This window comes from Archocentrus centrarchus, chromosome 12 (genome assembly GCF_007364275.1).
Source record: "Archocentrus centrarchus isolate MPI-CPG fArcCen1 chromosome 12, fArcCen1, whole genome shotgun sequence".
Classification (NCBI taxonomy): domain Eukaryota; kingdom Metazoa; phylum Chordata; class Actinopteri; order Cichliformes; family Cichlidae; genus Archocentrus; species Archocentrus centrarchus.
In genome coordinates, this window is record NC_044357.1 from 11,255,005 (window position 1) to 11,272,890 (window position 17,886).

Sequence of the window (17,886 nt, forward strand, 5' to 3'; positions counted from 1 at the left end):
ACTGGAAATACCAGAAAAAGGTCACCGATTCAGCTCCAGAAGAGAAAGGTCAGCTTTCATTTTCATATTCAAATGTTTAAAGAGGATCTGCAGATTTAGGGCAGACTACATGTCTTTTCAGTGAGTGAACTTAAAATCTGTGTAAATCCTGCTGCTTCCAGAATGGATCCAGGCAGACTGAGAGTTTGTCTTCAGTCTATAGATGGCAAAGCTTTACCTCATGTCCTGACTTCCACTTTGACTAAATGCTGCGCCCCGTTGGCAGCCTGTAGAAACAGCAATAGCTGCCTGTCAGGATCACCTACACAGAAAACAACTTTGCCTTCAGCAGAGCTGCATTATATCTCTTCCCAGTGATTTTATAAATAATGTAAATATTATAATATATGCCCCCGTCTGATGAGGAAAAGAGCAAGTGTTGCTATTAATCCAAATCCTTCTTGTCAAGTGTCACTGCAGCGAGTTCTTAATCACACCAACAGAGAGCCCGGGGAGGAAATGAAATGCATCAGTGGCACTGCAGCTGAAAATGACAATCAGCCAGTTCAGCGATGCCTCTGATGATCAGGCATATCAATGAGGTGAAAGAGAGAGAGAGAGAGGGAGGGAGATACACCCTCAGCTCCACAGTCACTGGCACAAATGTAGGTCAGTCAGCTGCATCTGAAGAACTTTCATAAAAAATTTAGGCGACATCGAGATTGATTGGGATAAAAATCAGCTCATGTCAAGAGGTTAGTATGAGTCACTAATCCTTCAAGTGATTTGCTTTGTTTTCCACAATGCTGGATATCTAGATGTATACAAAAAGAATGCCAGCAATGCAGAAAAGTGTATCATCCAGAGGCAGCTCAACAGTTCAACTACTGAATAATAATCGCTGTTATTAGGGTATTTCTTTTGATTAATGCAAAAACAGTGCTCAGGACACCAAAAGTGAACTGACTGCTACTTTTACTGGTGCAAAAAAATCAGACGGAAACATTTCTGAGGATTGATAAGAAATTCAAGGAAGCACGAAAGTGTATGTCTGTGCTCAAAAACCCACTTGATTCCGTTCTTGATACAAAGGATGGGTTGTGCATTCGTTCACGGCCGATCTCGACAGGAGGAACAATTGCAGAAACAAATAAGTCTTTGACTGTGCACACAAATCCTTTAATGAATGTTTCAAGTTGGCAATCCCATTGAAATCCATTAGCGTGCATATTTGGGGATGAATTTTTACTGTAACAATGCTGCAATAGTTTCATACTTGCACTTTGAAATTAAAGCTGAGACAATGTAGATTAGACAGACATGTTTGTAATGGACGGTAAAAACAGAATGATGTAAGACGGAGGCCTTTTCAGACAACACAGTCTACACAGAATACTTTTGATCCACTCCTCTAACTCAACGACCTGCAATCCCTCTTTGCACAACAGCCTTGTCATTACCATCATTATCACGTTACCCCCAGCTAGAAAAAGCTGGAAGTGGGGAGACTGCGAGGAGGGCAAGAAAACAACAGGAAGAAGGAGGAAAAACATCCCGGAATCCAAATGCATATCCACAAAGTGAGAAATTTCTACAGTATAAGCAAGTTCATTTAAAGGAGAAAGCCAAGCAGAAGTCAAAAATGTAGAATGATAAAGGGCAATGTAATACTGTTTTTCAGCCTGATTACCCACCTGAGACCAACAACTACTTAGTTGAACACGACAAGAATAACGTATGCATCGGGATATATTTTCAAATAAAATGCATGAAACATTGAAACATGAAGTAGAGCTGCACTGTAACGTGTTGGCTTCTGTTACTGTGTTGTGTATTTTGCTGTCATAATGGGATTGTGATGCTTCTTTGTGTTTGTGATGTACATTTGAACCAAAAGAAAAAGGCATTAGTGCCTCGCTAAATTAAACCGTCCTTAAAAAAACCTGACCGACTGTGAAAATTGTCGTGAGGATTTGTTCGTGTGTTGATTGATGCCATTGTTTTAATTTTCGATGGAGCAGAAACAGAAATGTTTTCTGCCTTTTAAGCCTGTGGCATCAAACGCTGAGCTGTCTTATTTTTAAAAATGCTGGTTTTGTGTGAAAGTGATGTTTGCCCACGCTGTTTCTGAGACATTTTCATAACGACATCTGTCCAGAGTGTAAAAATCTCAATTCAGCCACCAAACATGCTCTTCTTTTTTTGCATTTTCTTTTCATTTGGCAAACAACAAAACTATGCATCACAGCCTACATCGGGTGAGTGGGACAGACAACCCAGCAGCCCAATTACTGTGGTTTTAAAATCTTGTGATAATCCAACAAAAATCTACACTCACCAGAAACTTTATCAGATGCACCTCACTAGTACCAGGTTGGACCCCCTTTTGCCTGTAAATTTGCCTTAATACTCACTGCATAGATTCAATAAGGTGCCAGAAACATTCCTCAGAGATTTTGGTCCATGTTGACATGATAGCATCACACAGTGCTGCAGGTTTGTCAGCTCCATATCCACGATAAGAAGTCTGGTGACTGTGGAGGCCATTGTCATGTTCAAGAAACCAGCTTGAGCTTTGTGACGTTTTGTTATCCTGCTGAAAGGAAAACACTGTGGTCATAAAGGAACGAGCACGATCAGGAATGATACTCAGGTAGGCTGTGGCGATTAAACAATGCTCGGGGCCCAAAGTGTGCCAAGAAAATATCCCCCACACCATTACAACACCACCATCACCAGTAGCCTGAGCTGATGGTACAAGGTGTGATGGATCTAGGCTTTTGTCATCGTAGAAATCGAGACTCAACAGACCAATTGTTCGATTTTGGTGAGCCAGTGCAAATTGTAGCCTCAGTTTGCTGTTCTTAGCTGACAGGAGTGGGCTCCAGTATGGCCTTCTCCTGCTGTAGCCTCCAAGATGCTGTAAGATGGGTCTGATGTGTTCTGCATTCAAAGACGCTCTTCTGCATACCTTGGTTCTAACGCGTGGTTATTTGAGTTACTGTTTCCTTCCTCTCAGCTCAAAGCAGTCTGGCCATTCTCCTCTGACCTCTGGCATCAGCATAACAATTTCTCCCAGAGCACTGCCGCTCACCGGGTATTTTCTCTTTTTCAGACCATTCTCTGTAAATCCTAGAGACGTTTGTGTGGGAAAATCCCAGTGGAACAAGAGTTTCTGAAATACACAGAAATTGCCTTTTTCCCCATTCTGATGCTCAGTTTGAACTTCAGCAGGTTGCCTTGACGATGTCTACATCCCTGAATACTTTCAGTTGCTGCCAAGAAACCTTTTAAATTTGTTTCTAATGCTCCGTGTCCAACCGATCCTCACTGAATTGTTGTCCCTTTTTACCTATAGCCAGCTTATGTTTACATACTAAGAGTGCTGCCCACTAGCTCTTACATTAGTAGCCAAGGAAACAGCAAGTATGAACCGGAAACACAGCTTTAGAGAAAATATATGTACATGTTACTTTTAAAAAGTGACATTTAATAACCCAATCCTTTCACATTTAAGCTGAAAAGGCTTTTATAGAGGAATCCGATGTCTTAACGTGGATGATCTGATTGGGACTGTTTATGGTTTTGTATGACTGCTGTATTGAGTTTTGCGGTCCATTTACTGCCACACATTTGTCCTGCTACTGCAAATAATAAAAAAAATAAATAAATAAAAAGCACTTCTAAAAAGTGTCATTGAGCACTGGTTCACAGATACTTGACAAGATGTCAGTGACTCATATAATTTGCAGCTTATTCACATTCCTCCCGTATTCTTGTGTTGCTTTTAAGGTCCCGACATTGTCCATCATCTTTCCCCTCCGAGTTTCTCACTGTCATCTTCACAGTCTTCACAGAAAAGGCTGTGTAATGTAATCTGTAAACATGTTAGACACTTTTGGCAATAACAAGCGCTCTGATGACTACCGAACAATGTTGCTTACATTTTAATTGTTGCACTCTGGCATCGTAATAGAGAGGCTTCTTTTTTTTTTTTTTTTTTTTTTTTTTGCATCATGTTCCACGTCTTTTGTTGTCAGGTCTTTAACTAAGCTTCGATGCGTGAGCTGTTTTTTTGTTTTGTTTTGTTTTTTTTTTTTGTTTTTCTTGCATCCAATTGAATTTACCAGTCTGGTGAGAGATCTGTCAGCAGTGTTATAAATTCCTGCCAGCACTGTAAATCATCCAGGCCTTTCAAGCCTTACTGTCATATCTGCACTTCTGTCTGCTGTAAGGTCAAATGCAACAATAACTCACCTGAAAACTTGGCCTCCGAGTGTTGAGTCTTGTCATTTATTGCCTAAACAAAAATAGTCCATCAGGGCTCGAGGTAGTAAAAGTTCTTGTTATTAGAAATATTTCTGCCACAAACACTGAATTACTCATGAGCCCGCCCTGACGCTGAAGGTCAGCCAGAAGAACGGACCGTTAAAGCTGTCAGAAAAAGAAAAATAGTAAAAAAATTTGTCACTGGATTCTTCATCCGATGCTCATGAAACATTAACACCACGTCACACAGATGCATTTTTGATCTTGTAGGTGAAATGAAGTCCTCTGTCCTTTTTCTTTCTAATTAACTTAATGTGGCCGACTCATACTACATAATAAAACTGCATTTGAGCTAGAGCTTCCTCTGGTCTTTCCCATTACTTGCAGCCCCTGAAATAGACATCATGCTGTTTTCTGGCATTTTACCCAAAACAGCATCATCTGCTGGATCTGGCTGCTCTAGATGACATTATGCCTCCTTCTGAAATTGTTCACTAGAGGGTGCCATGTACAAATTTTGTGCAGAGAGTGGCAGTAGGGAGCCACTACACGCTACTACACTCTTTACTGATTCATAATTTGTTTTTATCCACTTGTACTACCATCATTGCTAAACAAATATGCATTGTAGCAATTCATATTTTAGAGTAGTGGGGTAACTTTGAATATATAAGCCTTGTTCAATTTTATCACACTCCTTGCAAGCCTGTGCTGGCACTTTCTTTTATAACATGTAAAAACCCCTTACATGGAAGAAAATAAAAAAATACTGTACTCTTAGATGTTACTGGAAGTGCTCTAAAACATTTGTTTTGCTTGTGACGCGATGTGTGGCACTCACATCAGAGTTTCTATTGGCCCAAACATGTAGGCATAAACAGCCCCTTTCTTTATTTGCACTTTTTTTAATATTAGAGCAGAATTTTATTATTTACAGCAAAATATTTTGGGAGAACCTTTGTTACGGGCTGCAGACTCCTGGTGGTCCCTGGACCCCTGCTTTAATAGCGATTCAAATCACAAATAAATAACAGAAGTGGAAATTACAAAATAGGTTTATTCATATAAACAACTACAAAATACTACTAAACAAAGGATTTTTTTTCAGGAAGAGGCAAAGTGTGTTATTACACTGTTTCACAAAAGCATTATCAAATCACATACAAACAGATAAGTTAATCTGTATTCTTCACATAGCTCTTCTGCTTTGACTGAGTTTATAGAGCTCCCTCTGTCTGTAAGAGGAGGCACAGCTATCCTGAGATTCACAGTTTTTTTTTTTATTTGTTCAAACTTACATGACCTTGCAAGAATATAGTTTCTAAGTTTATCCATCATGGTGTATTTGTTTGTCACACACCCTCCTACAAAGGGAAGTCCCAAATGGCTTCTTATTTACAAGCTGTGGAGCTGTGAAGACTGAGACTAACGCTGCATAGATGAGTCATTCACACCACCAGAAACATGAAATATTTTTCATTTCAGGGCTCCCAAAGTGACAGAGTCTTTCCCCTCGCTGGAGTATGGGAGCGAGGAACGTTTTATGTTGCCATAGGAGGGTTGCGGGAGGGCAGAGGAGGTTGAGGAAGAGGAAAAACGGGGCAGGGTGGATGTGGCGGAAGGGAAGCCTGGGGCCTGCCTCTCAGGAGGGTAATAGGCAGGAGAGGAAGACCTGCCCCTGCTTTGTAGGCTGCTGCTGCTATTCTGCAGAGGAGAGCTGGAGGTTTTGGGACCGTGTGTGAGAGAAGATGTGGAAGCGCTAGAGAGAGGAGAGGTCCTAATGTTGTAACCTAGAACGCCTGTACTCATGAGAAACTCCCTGGAGCCATAGGCTGGGGGAGTTGGTCCGCGGGAGCTTGGAGGTCTAATGTTGTCCGGTGGTAAACTCCTCCTGCTTGGAATGTCATAAATCCCCATATCAGGGCCAAAGAGTGCCTGGGTCCTGGCTTGGCGGCGGAGCATCCTCTCCCGCTCCTCCAGTTCCCGTCTCTCTTGAATAGAAGCCATGATTGTTTTTGAAAAGTTATCATAGCGGGCAGCAGCAGACATTGGAGGTGTCATGTCTGAAGGAATGAGATCCCGAAGGCTACCTCGAGGACTTTGAGAGGTCATGTCTCGCATCACCAGAGGAGGTGGAATGTCTCGTGATGTTAAACTCTGCGATGCAAGGTCTCTTGGCATCAGCCCTTGGAAAGCAGGAGAAGGGACTCTTTGAATGAAACCTTGGAAAGAAGGTGAGGCATCCCTCGAGGTTAGACCCTGTAAAGAAGGTGAGGGGTCTCGAGGCTGAGGAGACTGTCTGCTGACACCCATAAACACAGGACTGTATGTGCGAGGATGTGGCCGCTGCAGGTTCCCATCTGTGCTCAGGGTCATAAAGTGATGAGGGTAGCTGACCGGAGGAACCCCTCTCTGAGCCATGGCCTGAGGGTCTGCAGGATTGAGATTATCATAGGAGATGCTGCTGCTGCTGCTGGTGCTGTGGTTGGCCGGCAGGCTGGAAGAGGAGAGGATGCTGGGAAGGGGACTGGATTCCAGATTGTCAGCATGCATGGCAGGCAGCTGGGATTTGCTGCCACTGCGACTGGTGTGTTTCAGGGTGAGAGAGCGTGAGTTCAGCGGCAGAGAGTTGAACTGCAGCGAGCTGGAGACTGTGCTGGTCTGAAAGGAATGCTGGACAGGCAGGCTGGCCTGTTGGCTGCCTCTCATTGGGCTTCCTTTAGACTCAGAGTGGAGGTCAGGACCTTTGCTGCTCCCTTGCTGCTCTGATGTCTTCAGCAACTAAGCACAACAAAACAAAACAGACAGCAAAGTCTATCACACACCAATCAAAACCAGGACTTATATATTGAGCAATACACTCTGAAAGTCACCTGCTCTGGAGGAACAGGTGATGATCCTCTAGATATGGCTTCTAGGATGGGTCGTAGCTGTGGCACAGTAGGAATAGATGCAGGAATGATGGTTTTATTATGATGTCCTGTATCTGAAAAAGAAGTCAGCTTATGATTAATGCTAGGCAACAGAAAATGTATGGAATAAAACTGCAAATACATTTTGAGTAAAGACGGTTTAGAGGAGAGTTTGTTTTTTTTTTTTATCATCAACAAATCCCACGAAAAAAACAAAACCAATGATGCATTAGTTTGTCTCTAAATACTTTCTGATTTCCATAATCTCTCCAAAGCACACACGCCAAAGCCCACTGTTTGATAACATAGATGTAAATCTTTGAAAAGTAGGTCACAAGTATTTCCAATAACAGAAGATGTACTTTTTTGAAACACAATATTTAATAAACTACTTTTAGGTGTTGATTACTACAAATTTGGTGCAGTAGTCAGTACAGTATACACAGGAAGAAAAGTATGTGCCCACGATGTATCATATTACAATGTACTCCTGAAGGTGTCTTCTTTTCTTACCAAATATAATTTTCACTTGATTTTAATGAAAACAAAATTTATAATCTTAGAAAAATGCTAAAGTGGCCACCCGACTATGCAGATATGCATGTTTATCACAGGATATAGGCATATGTGTCATTTTAAATTACCATCCATGGCAGCTACTTGGCTCTTCAACAGACCGTGGTCTGGTTTTGGAGGCAGCGGCGGTGGAGTTTTCGGTTGTTTGATGTCTGACAGCTCGACAGCTCCAGTTGAGGTTTGCTGGCAGAAGAAAAAAGACCCAGAGACATGAGAGATATAGCTCATACATCATATATTACTTGACAAGTGTGTGAAAATATTAAACTGTTCATGCATACCTTATTTTGGAGACTCTGTATCCCATTGCCCCTGACTTTCACTGGCATCTGCCTGTCAATCTCTGGCCTCAGAAACGGAGGCTGAATATGGATGACTGCTTTCTTACAGGGCCTTGCTGTGTACCTGGTGTCACAGGACAATGAGAGACAGCAAAGCAAAATTAGCTTCAAGGCTTCCTATAAGGCAGAAGATGAAGAAAGTTTCTTACTTTGGAGAAATGGGACTGCAAACCAGATGTTCCAGGTTGTTACAACAACCTCGTGTAAAAGGGTTTACTCCTCCCTGAAACTTTCCAGTTACCTGTGGAAACATGAAGCGATATATTAGATTTTTTTTTTAATGTAAATACATATAGTGCTGTGCAAAAGTCACCTCTCATTTCTTTATATTTTGCTAGGAAAATAGGAAATAGGTGCAGCAATTTATTTAAATCTGCAAACATAGATGGAAATACAATTTATAAAGCAAAAACAGAGTTTGTACAATTCTAACAAGCTTGAAAGTCCATTTTTGGTGTGACCACCTTTATTCTTCAGCACAGCCTGAACTCTCTCAGGCAGCTTTCTTGTCATTTCTTTAAGTAGTCTTCAGGAATAGCTCTCGAGGCTTCTTAAAAGACATTCAACACTCTTCTTTGGATGTTGGCTGCCTTTTGTTTTGTTCTCTGTCACAATGATCCCACACTGCTTCGCTGCTAATGTTGAGGTCCAGGCTCTGGGGAGGCCAATCCATTACTGATAGTGTTCCATTGTGTGCCATTGCGGCACACGGCCAGGCATGCTTTTACTGCAGTGGCAATGTGTTTGTTGTGTGAAAAATGAAGCCAATGCCAGCAGTACTGACTGAAATGCAGCCCCAAAACATGTTAAAGCCTCCACCATGTTTTGCAGATGGTTGTAGATACTCACTGTTGTATCTCTCTCCTGAGCTCCTCTGTACCTAACTTAATCACTCCATAAGGCCAGTTGTTCAAGTTCTTATGTAATTTGGCATACCTTAGCTCTTTCTCCTTGTTTCCCTTCATGACAGCCCTTCTTCCACTGAGACTGTTTCTTAAGAACATGACTTTCTGATGCTGCTCATCTGCTATAGGTAGTTTTTTTGGGCCTGCCACTTCTTTCATCCTCCACTCATCCAGTTTTCTCAAATGATTTTTTTTTAAGGACACACTGCACATCATGAGATATGCCAAATTTTCAGTTAATAGCTCTTTGAGAATGGCCTTGTTGGTGCAAAAATGCTATTTTGTGCCTATCAAATTATGTTATCTTTGGCATTTTTCATAGATTCGATGAAGGAAATGGGAACAAATAATGTGCTGCTTTAGGCCACTAGTAACACAAATTACTTCTTTCCTAAGTAGTCAGTTATATGTAGATACAATACTGTTTCATCACTTAAGCTAGGTACCTTTTTTATGTTTAAATAATAGATCAGTGTTGGGTGACTTAACAAACAAAAAAGAAACATACCTCTGAAAATGGTCAGGTGCGAGGACTGGACTCAAAATGAGTGAAAAAGCAGCCAATGGCCAAAGAAAAAATTTGGAAAGACCTTCAGAAAGCCTGGAGAACTATTGCTCAGGACCACTTTAAGAAATTCCAAAACTGGGGCACCAGATTAGCTCATGGTGTGAGCAGGTAACCGTATCCCTCAAGGCTGAAAGTCAGCAGCCTGGGTTCTGCGGCCCTTTGCTGCATGTCTTCCCCTGCTCTTTCTTCTAGTTTTCTCTAGCTAATAAAGACCAGAATTACAAGAAAGTCTGGCTCCTTGTAAGCAAAACATGAAGAAATTAGGAGTGGCTCAAGATTTTTGCACAGTGCTGCACAATACATAATTGTTGGGTCCTAAAGATGAATCCACATATTTCTATGTAACAACATTTCAACTGCTCTTGATAGTAATTTCACATATGGAAAAAACTGACTTGTTCATTGGTGGTGCGTCCTCTGGAAACCAGATAGAGGTGGAATCCAGTGAGACCAAGAACAGGGATCAGAAACAGCCCTGATATACTGATCACTACCAAACTGGGGAAAAAAAGATAAGGAAAACTGCTTCTAATTAGAATCAGTAAGACAAACAGTCAAAATATACAAAGACTGATGCACACACATATCTAGCGTACATAAGGATACGTGACGGTGCAGTGCAGCTTCCAGAGTTCATCCGTGTGATGCAGGACATATATGAGGCCAAAAGTGAAGACACCAATCATGTGAAAAGTCAGTGACAAGAGAAACAGAAAGAAGTAGCGGTAGTTTCGCCTCCCAATGCAGTTGTTCACCCAGGGACAGTGATGATCAAAGTCCTGAAAGATTGAGGAAGGGGGGGGGGGGGGGGCACTGAAAATCAGTTATTTATTTATTTACTGGTAAAGTGCAGAATAGTGTTTTATTGTTTGTAAAGTATGAACCATGAGTCAATGTCCCACACCACAGCATTTGGGGCACAAGACAACAGAAATATACAGACACCAAACTCAGAGCACAAGAAAACAGAAACTAAAGAGACAGCTATAGGACAGTAATGCCTGCTGTGCTTTGTAAATAAATACTCTTCAATAGATGCTGTCTGAACCTTTTTTCAGATTCTATTTCTACTGAGTCCACAAAGGATCTGAGGAAAGGATTAACCTGATTAATGAGATCTCTCTCTCTCTCTCTCTCCCTCCAACACCCTCTGGCCATCATTCACCCTGCAGAAATCCCCTTTATTGACTTTCCTCCCGACACACTGCTACACTGCTGCATTTGGTTTTCCCTCTTAAATCATCTTGTTTTTCTTACTAGCAGTTGACACTTCCGGTGCCACATCTCCATGCACTCACCTCCACACAGTGATCACAGATGCTGCAGTGGGAGCAGCGGGGAGGTCTGTAGAAATGGCACGATGCACACCACTTCATCCGCACCTGGACGCCCTTCACGTTCACGTTCTTGTACAGCGGCGCTCGGAACTCATCATCCTTGTCTTCATCCTCGCTTGCTGGGGAACAATGTGTGGAATTGCTCAAATAAAACTCACAAATAAAACAGTGATCTCTTCTGCTGAAAACATAACCCCCCCGCTTTGGTTACTAACCCATTGGGAGCACACCAGCATCCATAAAGGTTGCCATGGTAAAGTTGGCCAGCACAAAAAGGAAAAGGACGGCACAGCATGGTGGCACAGCAGGGCAGATGGTCACAGCCAGCCATGGGCACCTGAATACACACACACACACACACACACACACACACACACACACACACACACACACACACACACACACACACACACACACACACACAGGATAAAAATCATAAAACAACTATTTCCTGCACTTGTGTTGATTCAACTCTCTATTCCTTTTGTAACTAGAGGTGTGTTTATGAGCCCAGCAAGTATCTGTCACTTAGAGGTTGAGTTTAACACAGCTATAAAAAACAAAAAACAAATAAAAATGATTTTAAAGGATCATCTTGATCCCATTTATTCTGATGAGACATGTGGATCCCAAAAGTAATTGTTTACGGCGACAGATGAGCATGTATTCGCGTGTGCTCACCAGTGCCCACAACGAGAGATTAAATGACGGGGTCTCTCCTGGCAGAATCCTTCCGCACCTCGTGTCCTGTTACACAACAGGGTTTGAACGATCTGTGCGTTTCATTACGGAATCGTCTGATGAGTACTTTTGAATCCTTTACTTTTTAAAAAGTCAGAAAATAGAAGGATGGCCATCACAACATCCCTGAGCCCAGCATAATGATGTGAAAGTAATAATAATTATTATTATTACCATAATAAGCACTCAAATGGCCAGAAGTAAAATTGGCGAAAGCAGATTTGGTGGATTTAGTGATAATTTGAATTTTGATCTATTTAATTGTATAAAATGTTGTTAACGCTGAGCGCTAAACTAATTAAAACTGTGAATAATTCTAATAATAATAATTCTCTACTGTATGAGATTAGAGGGAGAGGCAGTCTAATATCCACTGGATTATGTTAGCTGTGTTTGAGCATTAGTTTATTGGACTGCATGGTAATTTATCAGTATAAGTACAGATCAATAATAAAACACTATAACAGTGTATCTTCTAGGACTGATCAGGAAAATAAGTAAAACTGGTTACATTAAACAATTTTAATAATAACTTCAGGGGCACATAGTTGGGCACAAAGCCTGACTTAAGGCGAAAACACTACAAAAATTTTTTTTTTTTTTTACAAAATTAAGAGTCCTTCGCTTCATCCTAGCGCAGCTCCAATCCCCGGGGTGGTTTTAGGGCGGTGGGGGGGAGGGGTCTCACCCTGCAGGAGGAATGGCTGCTGATGCCATGCCAGCTGCAAACACAGTAATCCCTGGATTATGAACTCTTTGGATTACAGACAATTTCTGCCAGTCCAGTTCATTGTGGATTCCTCACATCAGATGCTTAACGTGCAGAATATGCAGTCTACCTACCATATATCATACAGCACGATACTATATATTCTATACCACGACATAAATCCAGTACCTGTAATACTTGTTGTTGTTAGTGAACTTCACGGCCTTTGTTCGGCATATTCAGGACAAAAAAAAAAAAATTTCTTTTTAGATGTGGAAAAAATCCAGCAGAATGAAATTATTTGAATCTTAAAATATGACAATATGTGAGAAAAACATTAAGGAGCATAATATGATCCTCCAGCCCCTCAGTATTTGGGATTTGTGTTCAAGTTCTTCTCACTAAATGTGGTCATGTTTGACATGTGCTCAAATGTTTGACATGTGCTTAAATTGTCATAGTTAATGGGTTACATCAAGCTGAGTAACTCAAGCTGGTTAGTTACAACACTGCTCTCTCTCTTACTTACTTTTAAATGGGGAAGCTTGCTTAAACCAGTCTAAATAATGAAATCATCACTGTCAATTACAGTTCACTGTTAAATTATTAACACAAACCAAGCTTTAATCTAGAGAAGCTAGATGTGGACCAGGCTACAATGTGGATGGTGAGCCTCCACCAATTGATCTGAGACCATCTGGACCGCAGGGAGGGACACTTCATTACGCCGCAGTGTGGTAAGACAGTCCCCACCTAATGAAACAGTCTGGACAGGGCGCTATTAAATCACACAGAACAGTAAGCTGCTCTGCAATCTGCACACTGCACTCATCCCTGCAGTGGGTCAGTGGCACGGCAGACGCCGCTCAGTCGGTCAAGCTGCAATTTCACTACTGCAGGCGGCCAGAGTTCCTTTTGTGACCACCACAGTTACATAAATGACATCACTGTCATATAATCTGTCAGATTTCTAGAGACAATAGCTGTATAGAAAATACCACTAGTGAATACATTCTCCACACGGCATGCGCTCACAAGGTCGTGGGCTCAACCTTTTTCCACAGGATCTGTGATTTGTGTCATCCACATTTTCTCCGTCCCATCGTGCATGCAAATAAGACGGAGGACTTCACTTCACTTTAATTAGACTTTTTGTGTGATCCATATAAGACGAGTCGTGTAAGCTTTGAAACAAAGGCTCACATTTAAAAAAGAAACTCAGTAGTTTCAGTAGTATATTGTAACTCTCCATTTGACTGCTTTTTTTAATATGCAACTGCTATACAATATAGCGCATCACATGCAAGATCTGAAGAAATTTTAAAGCAGTATTTTAAAAGTCAGTCATGGGCCAACTTTAGAAAATGTAGCCATTTTTTAGTTTCAGTATATTTCAGTGCGAAATCTTCTGCATCTATGCAAACTGAAACTAATCACAAGGGAAATTTCTGCTGGTCTTTCTCATGTCCGGGCTCTTTGTAGGTGAGCTGGATGTGCTCAACAATGCACCACACCTTAAACACTGACCCAAACAAAAGTTCACGGTCAGAGGAACAAAAGCAGGAAACCAGTAACTGGTGAATTTTATCAGGCAAAGGAAGACAAAGGAGCTGCCGCGGATCTAAAGGTCGTCCTCTGATACTCCCAAACATGCACTGGAAACAGAAATGAATGCATGCTTGCTCGTACCGCTAATGCTCACAGAGAGCTGCTGACACCGATAATTGCATGAATATTAGCAGATGAAAGGAGCCATGGCTGCAGGGTAACCAAGATTTACTTCCACAAGGAATTTTCATCTCACCTAGTTATGGTTTCAAAGCTTACAAAACATGAATAATGATACTGTGTATATGCATATGAGCACACACAAAGTACACTACTGTAAGGATGTGAGGCCGGGCTGGCTGGTATTCACCAACTACTGTGTGTTTCCATGATTCACAGAAGCCAAATGATGATGTTATGGCAGATGACAAGCGATGTCCCTTTGACTCAGTGTTACCAGGGAGGGGCTGAACAGAGTGCGGCACCTGTCCATCTCTGCTTTCCAAGGAAGATATGCAAGTGGATAAACAACCATTTAACTGGCATTCCACAAAACTCTCAGTTTCTGCTATTTATTCCTGAAAGAAAATGTGCCCACTTAAAATGTGCCCCTTTATGAGTGACCTTTAAGTCTGCTTAGGTACATGCAGACTGTACAAGCGCACGGCTAGAAGAGTGTTTTAGACATTAATATTAAACTGCACAAATAATAACAAAATGTTACACTGTTGGTCAGTAAGACAGTGAGATTTTTGCTGTTTTATCTAAAGATCAAGAGAGAGTCAGTGGGAGTCAGGGTTCCTGTGGTCAGAAATGGTGGATCGCTGTTCTGCAGAAATTTGATAATTAAAAGTGTTTATGTTATAAGGTCACTTCAGCTGACTTGCACTCATTTTCAATCACTTGCAGTGTCCTAGTTTTGCTGGTCTGGCATTGCAGTCCCAATTAAGCAGTCTCTTTTCAGTCTATCATGTCAGGAGGTCATTGACTTCTTTTTTTCTCTCATAGGATATAGACAGAGTCCCACAGGGATGCTTAAGAGTTTCGGGCCTATGAGCCCTGTGTCTCTACATCCCCAAAACTCATATATTAAAAAAAAAAAAAAAGGGGGCCTCGGGGCGCCTGGGTGGCTTAGTGGTGAAGCTGGCGACCACATACATATACTGCGCTGCGGTGCAGGCGGCGTGGGTTCAAATCCCAGCCCGTCGCCAATTTGCCCGCGTGTCTTCCCCTATATCCTTCCCCCATTTCCTGTCTCTCTCCACTGCCAATAAAAGCCGCTGTGGCCAAAAATGCAAAAAAAAATAAAAAAATCCTTCCAGATTTAATAACTCCATAATAAAAAATATAATACAATGACACTCATCAGCCACAGCATTAAAAACCACTGGCAAGTGAACTGAATAGCATTGAGCATCACATTGCTATGTTCTGCTAGGAAACTTTGGGTCTGACATTCATGTTGATATTGCTTTGATATGTAGCAGCACCCCACCCACCCGTGGAAATGACACTCCAACAGCAGCACCCTCACCCGGCAGTACGATGTGACCTGACCATAAACTATATATATAAAAGAAGGATGTAGCTTCTGAAAAGTAAAGCCAATGTGCAAGTTTGTAAAAAGAAAGACTGTATAGAAATGACCCTCAATATATGGTGAGTTTGGTTTATTAATTGCTAGTTATGACATCTTGTATTGAATACTTTGCAATGGTTCTCATTAGTGTAAAAAACTAAATACAGCTGCATATGCTTTGGGGTGGGGCTAATTGTGATTGACAAGGTGCCCCCCATATGCCCCTTGGTTTCTCAGCTAGATCCTAGCCAAAACACCAAGATGGGAATGGCCAAAATGCTCAGCTTGAGGCTTCACAAAGGGACTTCACTAACCAGTGGGGGGTCTAATGGCAGCTATGTCCATCTTGCATATACAGTCTATGCCCTGACTCACTGCAAAAATACTCAAGAACGGCTTGAGGAAGAGCCCAGACACTGACCGAGCCTCTAAACTCTCCAGATCCCAGTCAAACAAACCAGAAGCCCCACTCCTCAACCCACAAGATGCAAAGGATCAGCTGCCAGCATCCTGGTGCCAGCACCACAGAATATCCATAAAGGTCCGCTATCCATGTCCCAAAGAGTTAGATCTTTTTTAGCAGCACAAGGACCAAAACAATATTAGGCAGATGGTTTTAATGTTGTGGTCTGATCAGCCTACATCAGATTTATACAGCAGGAGACTAAGAATTCAATTTTCACATTCTTGTAAAACAGGAATAATTAAAACATCTGAAAGGCGTACATTTTTTTTGCAGGAAAATGTAAAAGAAAAAGGAATTGTGAAACTATTCCTTTGCATTTACAGAAAATATTTCCATTCATTTGGACACTTGTCTCCAAATAACCGATTGTGAACTCAAAGATTGCAGACTTGATTTTCCCAGATGGGGGATGGCATGACATCAGCCAGAGGAATCTAATCCCATACCCCAATCTGGTGTCAGATTCCAGTGGAAACAGTGTACAGGCAGAGAATGGAGGAAAAACTAGGGCAGATATGGCTACAGAGGTCGAGGGGTCAGCTGACTGACATATAGCCGATGAGGTGGGAGCCTTCAGAAAGTCAATAATGGATATCAGAAGTCTTTTTTCATTTTCATGTTAAAACTAGTGTGCTATTTTAATTACTTTGTAGCTGTTCACGTAGCTTTGAAATGTTTGGACAAATTACACAAATATATATTTATCATTTAAATTGGATTCTCGGGGTATTATAGGATATATATTCAAATGTTTCTTTTCAGGCTTTGAATATGCCTGAATTTCCTCACAAATCGGCCAAAAGGAGCAGGGTTGAAACAGCATCTCCAACACTTTCACTAAATATTGCATTTAAAACTACATTTTCTTTCAGTTTGTCTCATCTTGACAAAAAACCTTGCAGTGAATTTTTAGGGCTTTTGCGGGATGAGTAGCCTCTTTGATTTCCTTTAGCTAAATTTATGACACATATGGGTCATAGTGACACATCCAGACATGCTGATTGTGGATGGCTTATGCCATAAACTGTGCTTACTCTTGGGTCCTCAGGGTGCACTGGGCAGGCACCCAGACCAGTCCTAACTGCCAGCCAACCAGGTCAGATGTTAGCCGCCCCTGGTGGGTCTGCCAGCAGAGTGAAGACAGTGGAAAGGAGAAGAAATTTTGCTCGTTTTTAGCAGTTTCTTGGCTTGGTTGGTAAGCGGAGGGGGTTAAACAGTGACTTTGAAATTAAAATTAAAATTATAAAGAAGAAGAAAAGTGGAGTGAACTGTATTCAGTTTATTAATGTTCAGGATGTCAGAGAGGACTCTAGGAAAATGTGTGACATTTTTTTAGTCTTAACATTGAAATCCTTGGACAGATATAGCTGATATTTAATAGCTGAGGGATGTCAGCTGTCTGAATGGATGGCTCAGATGAATGATCGGTGCAGCAAACCAACGGTGCATGTCACCTGTTTCCCGTGACTTCCTCGTACTTACGTGAAGACGAAGAACAGGGAGGTAGAGCCGACCAGGAGGCAGGCGGCCGTGCACACCGGGATGAAGGCGCTGGGTTTCAGCGAGTCGGCGCCGCTGGCGGGCATCCTGTCTTCTCCGCGCTCATCAGTGTCTCATACCGACAAAAGAGACGGCAAATACACCGCAAAAGTGCTGGCTCGTTTGTTTGCAAAGCCCTTCATAAATCGCAAAACGCTGAGAAACGAAAATCATAGTCAGGGGGAGAGGAAGAAAAGCGTGAAAGGGAAAAGCCCGCAGCGCCGCTGCTCACTCCTCCGTCCCGTTTGGTCTGTCCCGGCGGCCAGCAGCGCACAGATGCCGCCTCTCGTCTATCCCAAAGGTGGTGCTTTTACTCATGAATGACGTGAAGCACCGCTACGCTGCACTGACTGAGACCCCCTGCTGTGATCTCACCAGCTCTTTCTTTTCCTCCACTTCTACCAAAAATTGTTGCAC

General features: G+C 41.9%; 1 protein-coding gene across 2 annotated transcripts; it reads right to left on the reverse strand.

The window, feature by feature from the left end:
• Positions 1–5,285: 5,285 nt before the first annotated feature.
• Positions 5,286–17,687, reverse strand: LOC115789257 (probable palmitoyltransferase ZDHHC8). Of its 2 annotated transcripts, XM_030742585.1 has the most exons (11): positions 17,413–17,687; positions 11,103–11,224; positions 10,849–11,006; positions 10,157–10,329; positions 9,946–10,048; positions 8,227–8,318; positions 8,018–8,141; positions 7,805–7,919; positions 7,122–7,234; positions 6,642–7,029; positions 5,286–5,876 (listed from the first exon to the last, which is right to left on the reverse strand). In XM_030742585.1, exons 1-11 carry the CDS (start codon positions 17,514–17,516, stop codon positions 5,725–5,727), a joined length of 1,644 nt encoding a protein of 547 aa, XP_030598445.1. In that variant the 5' UTR covers positions 17,517–17,687; the 3' UTR covers positions 5,286–5,724. The 2 variants fall into 2 exon arrangements, with proteins under 2 accessions (XP_030598445.1, XP_030598444.1); XM_030742584.1 differs by having other exon boundaries at positions 5,286–7,029.
• Positions 17,688–17,886: the final 199 nt, after the last annotated feature.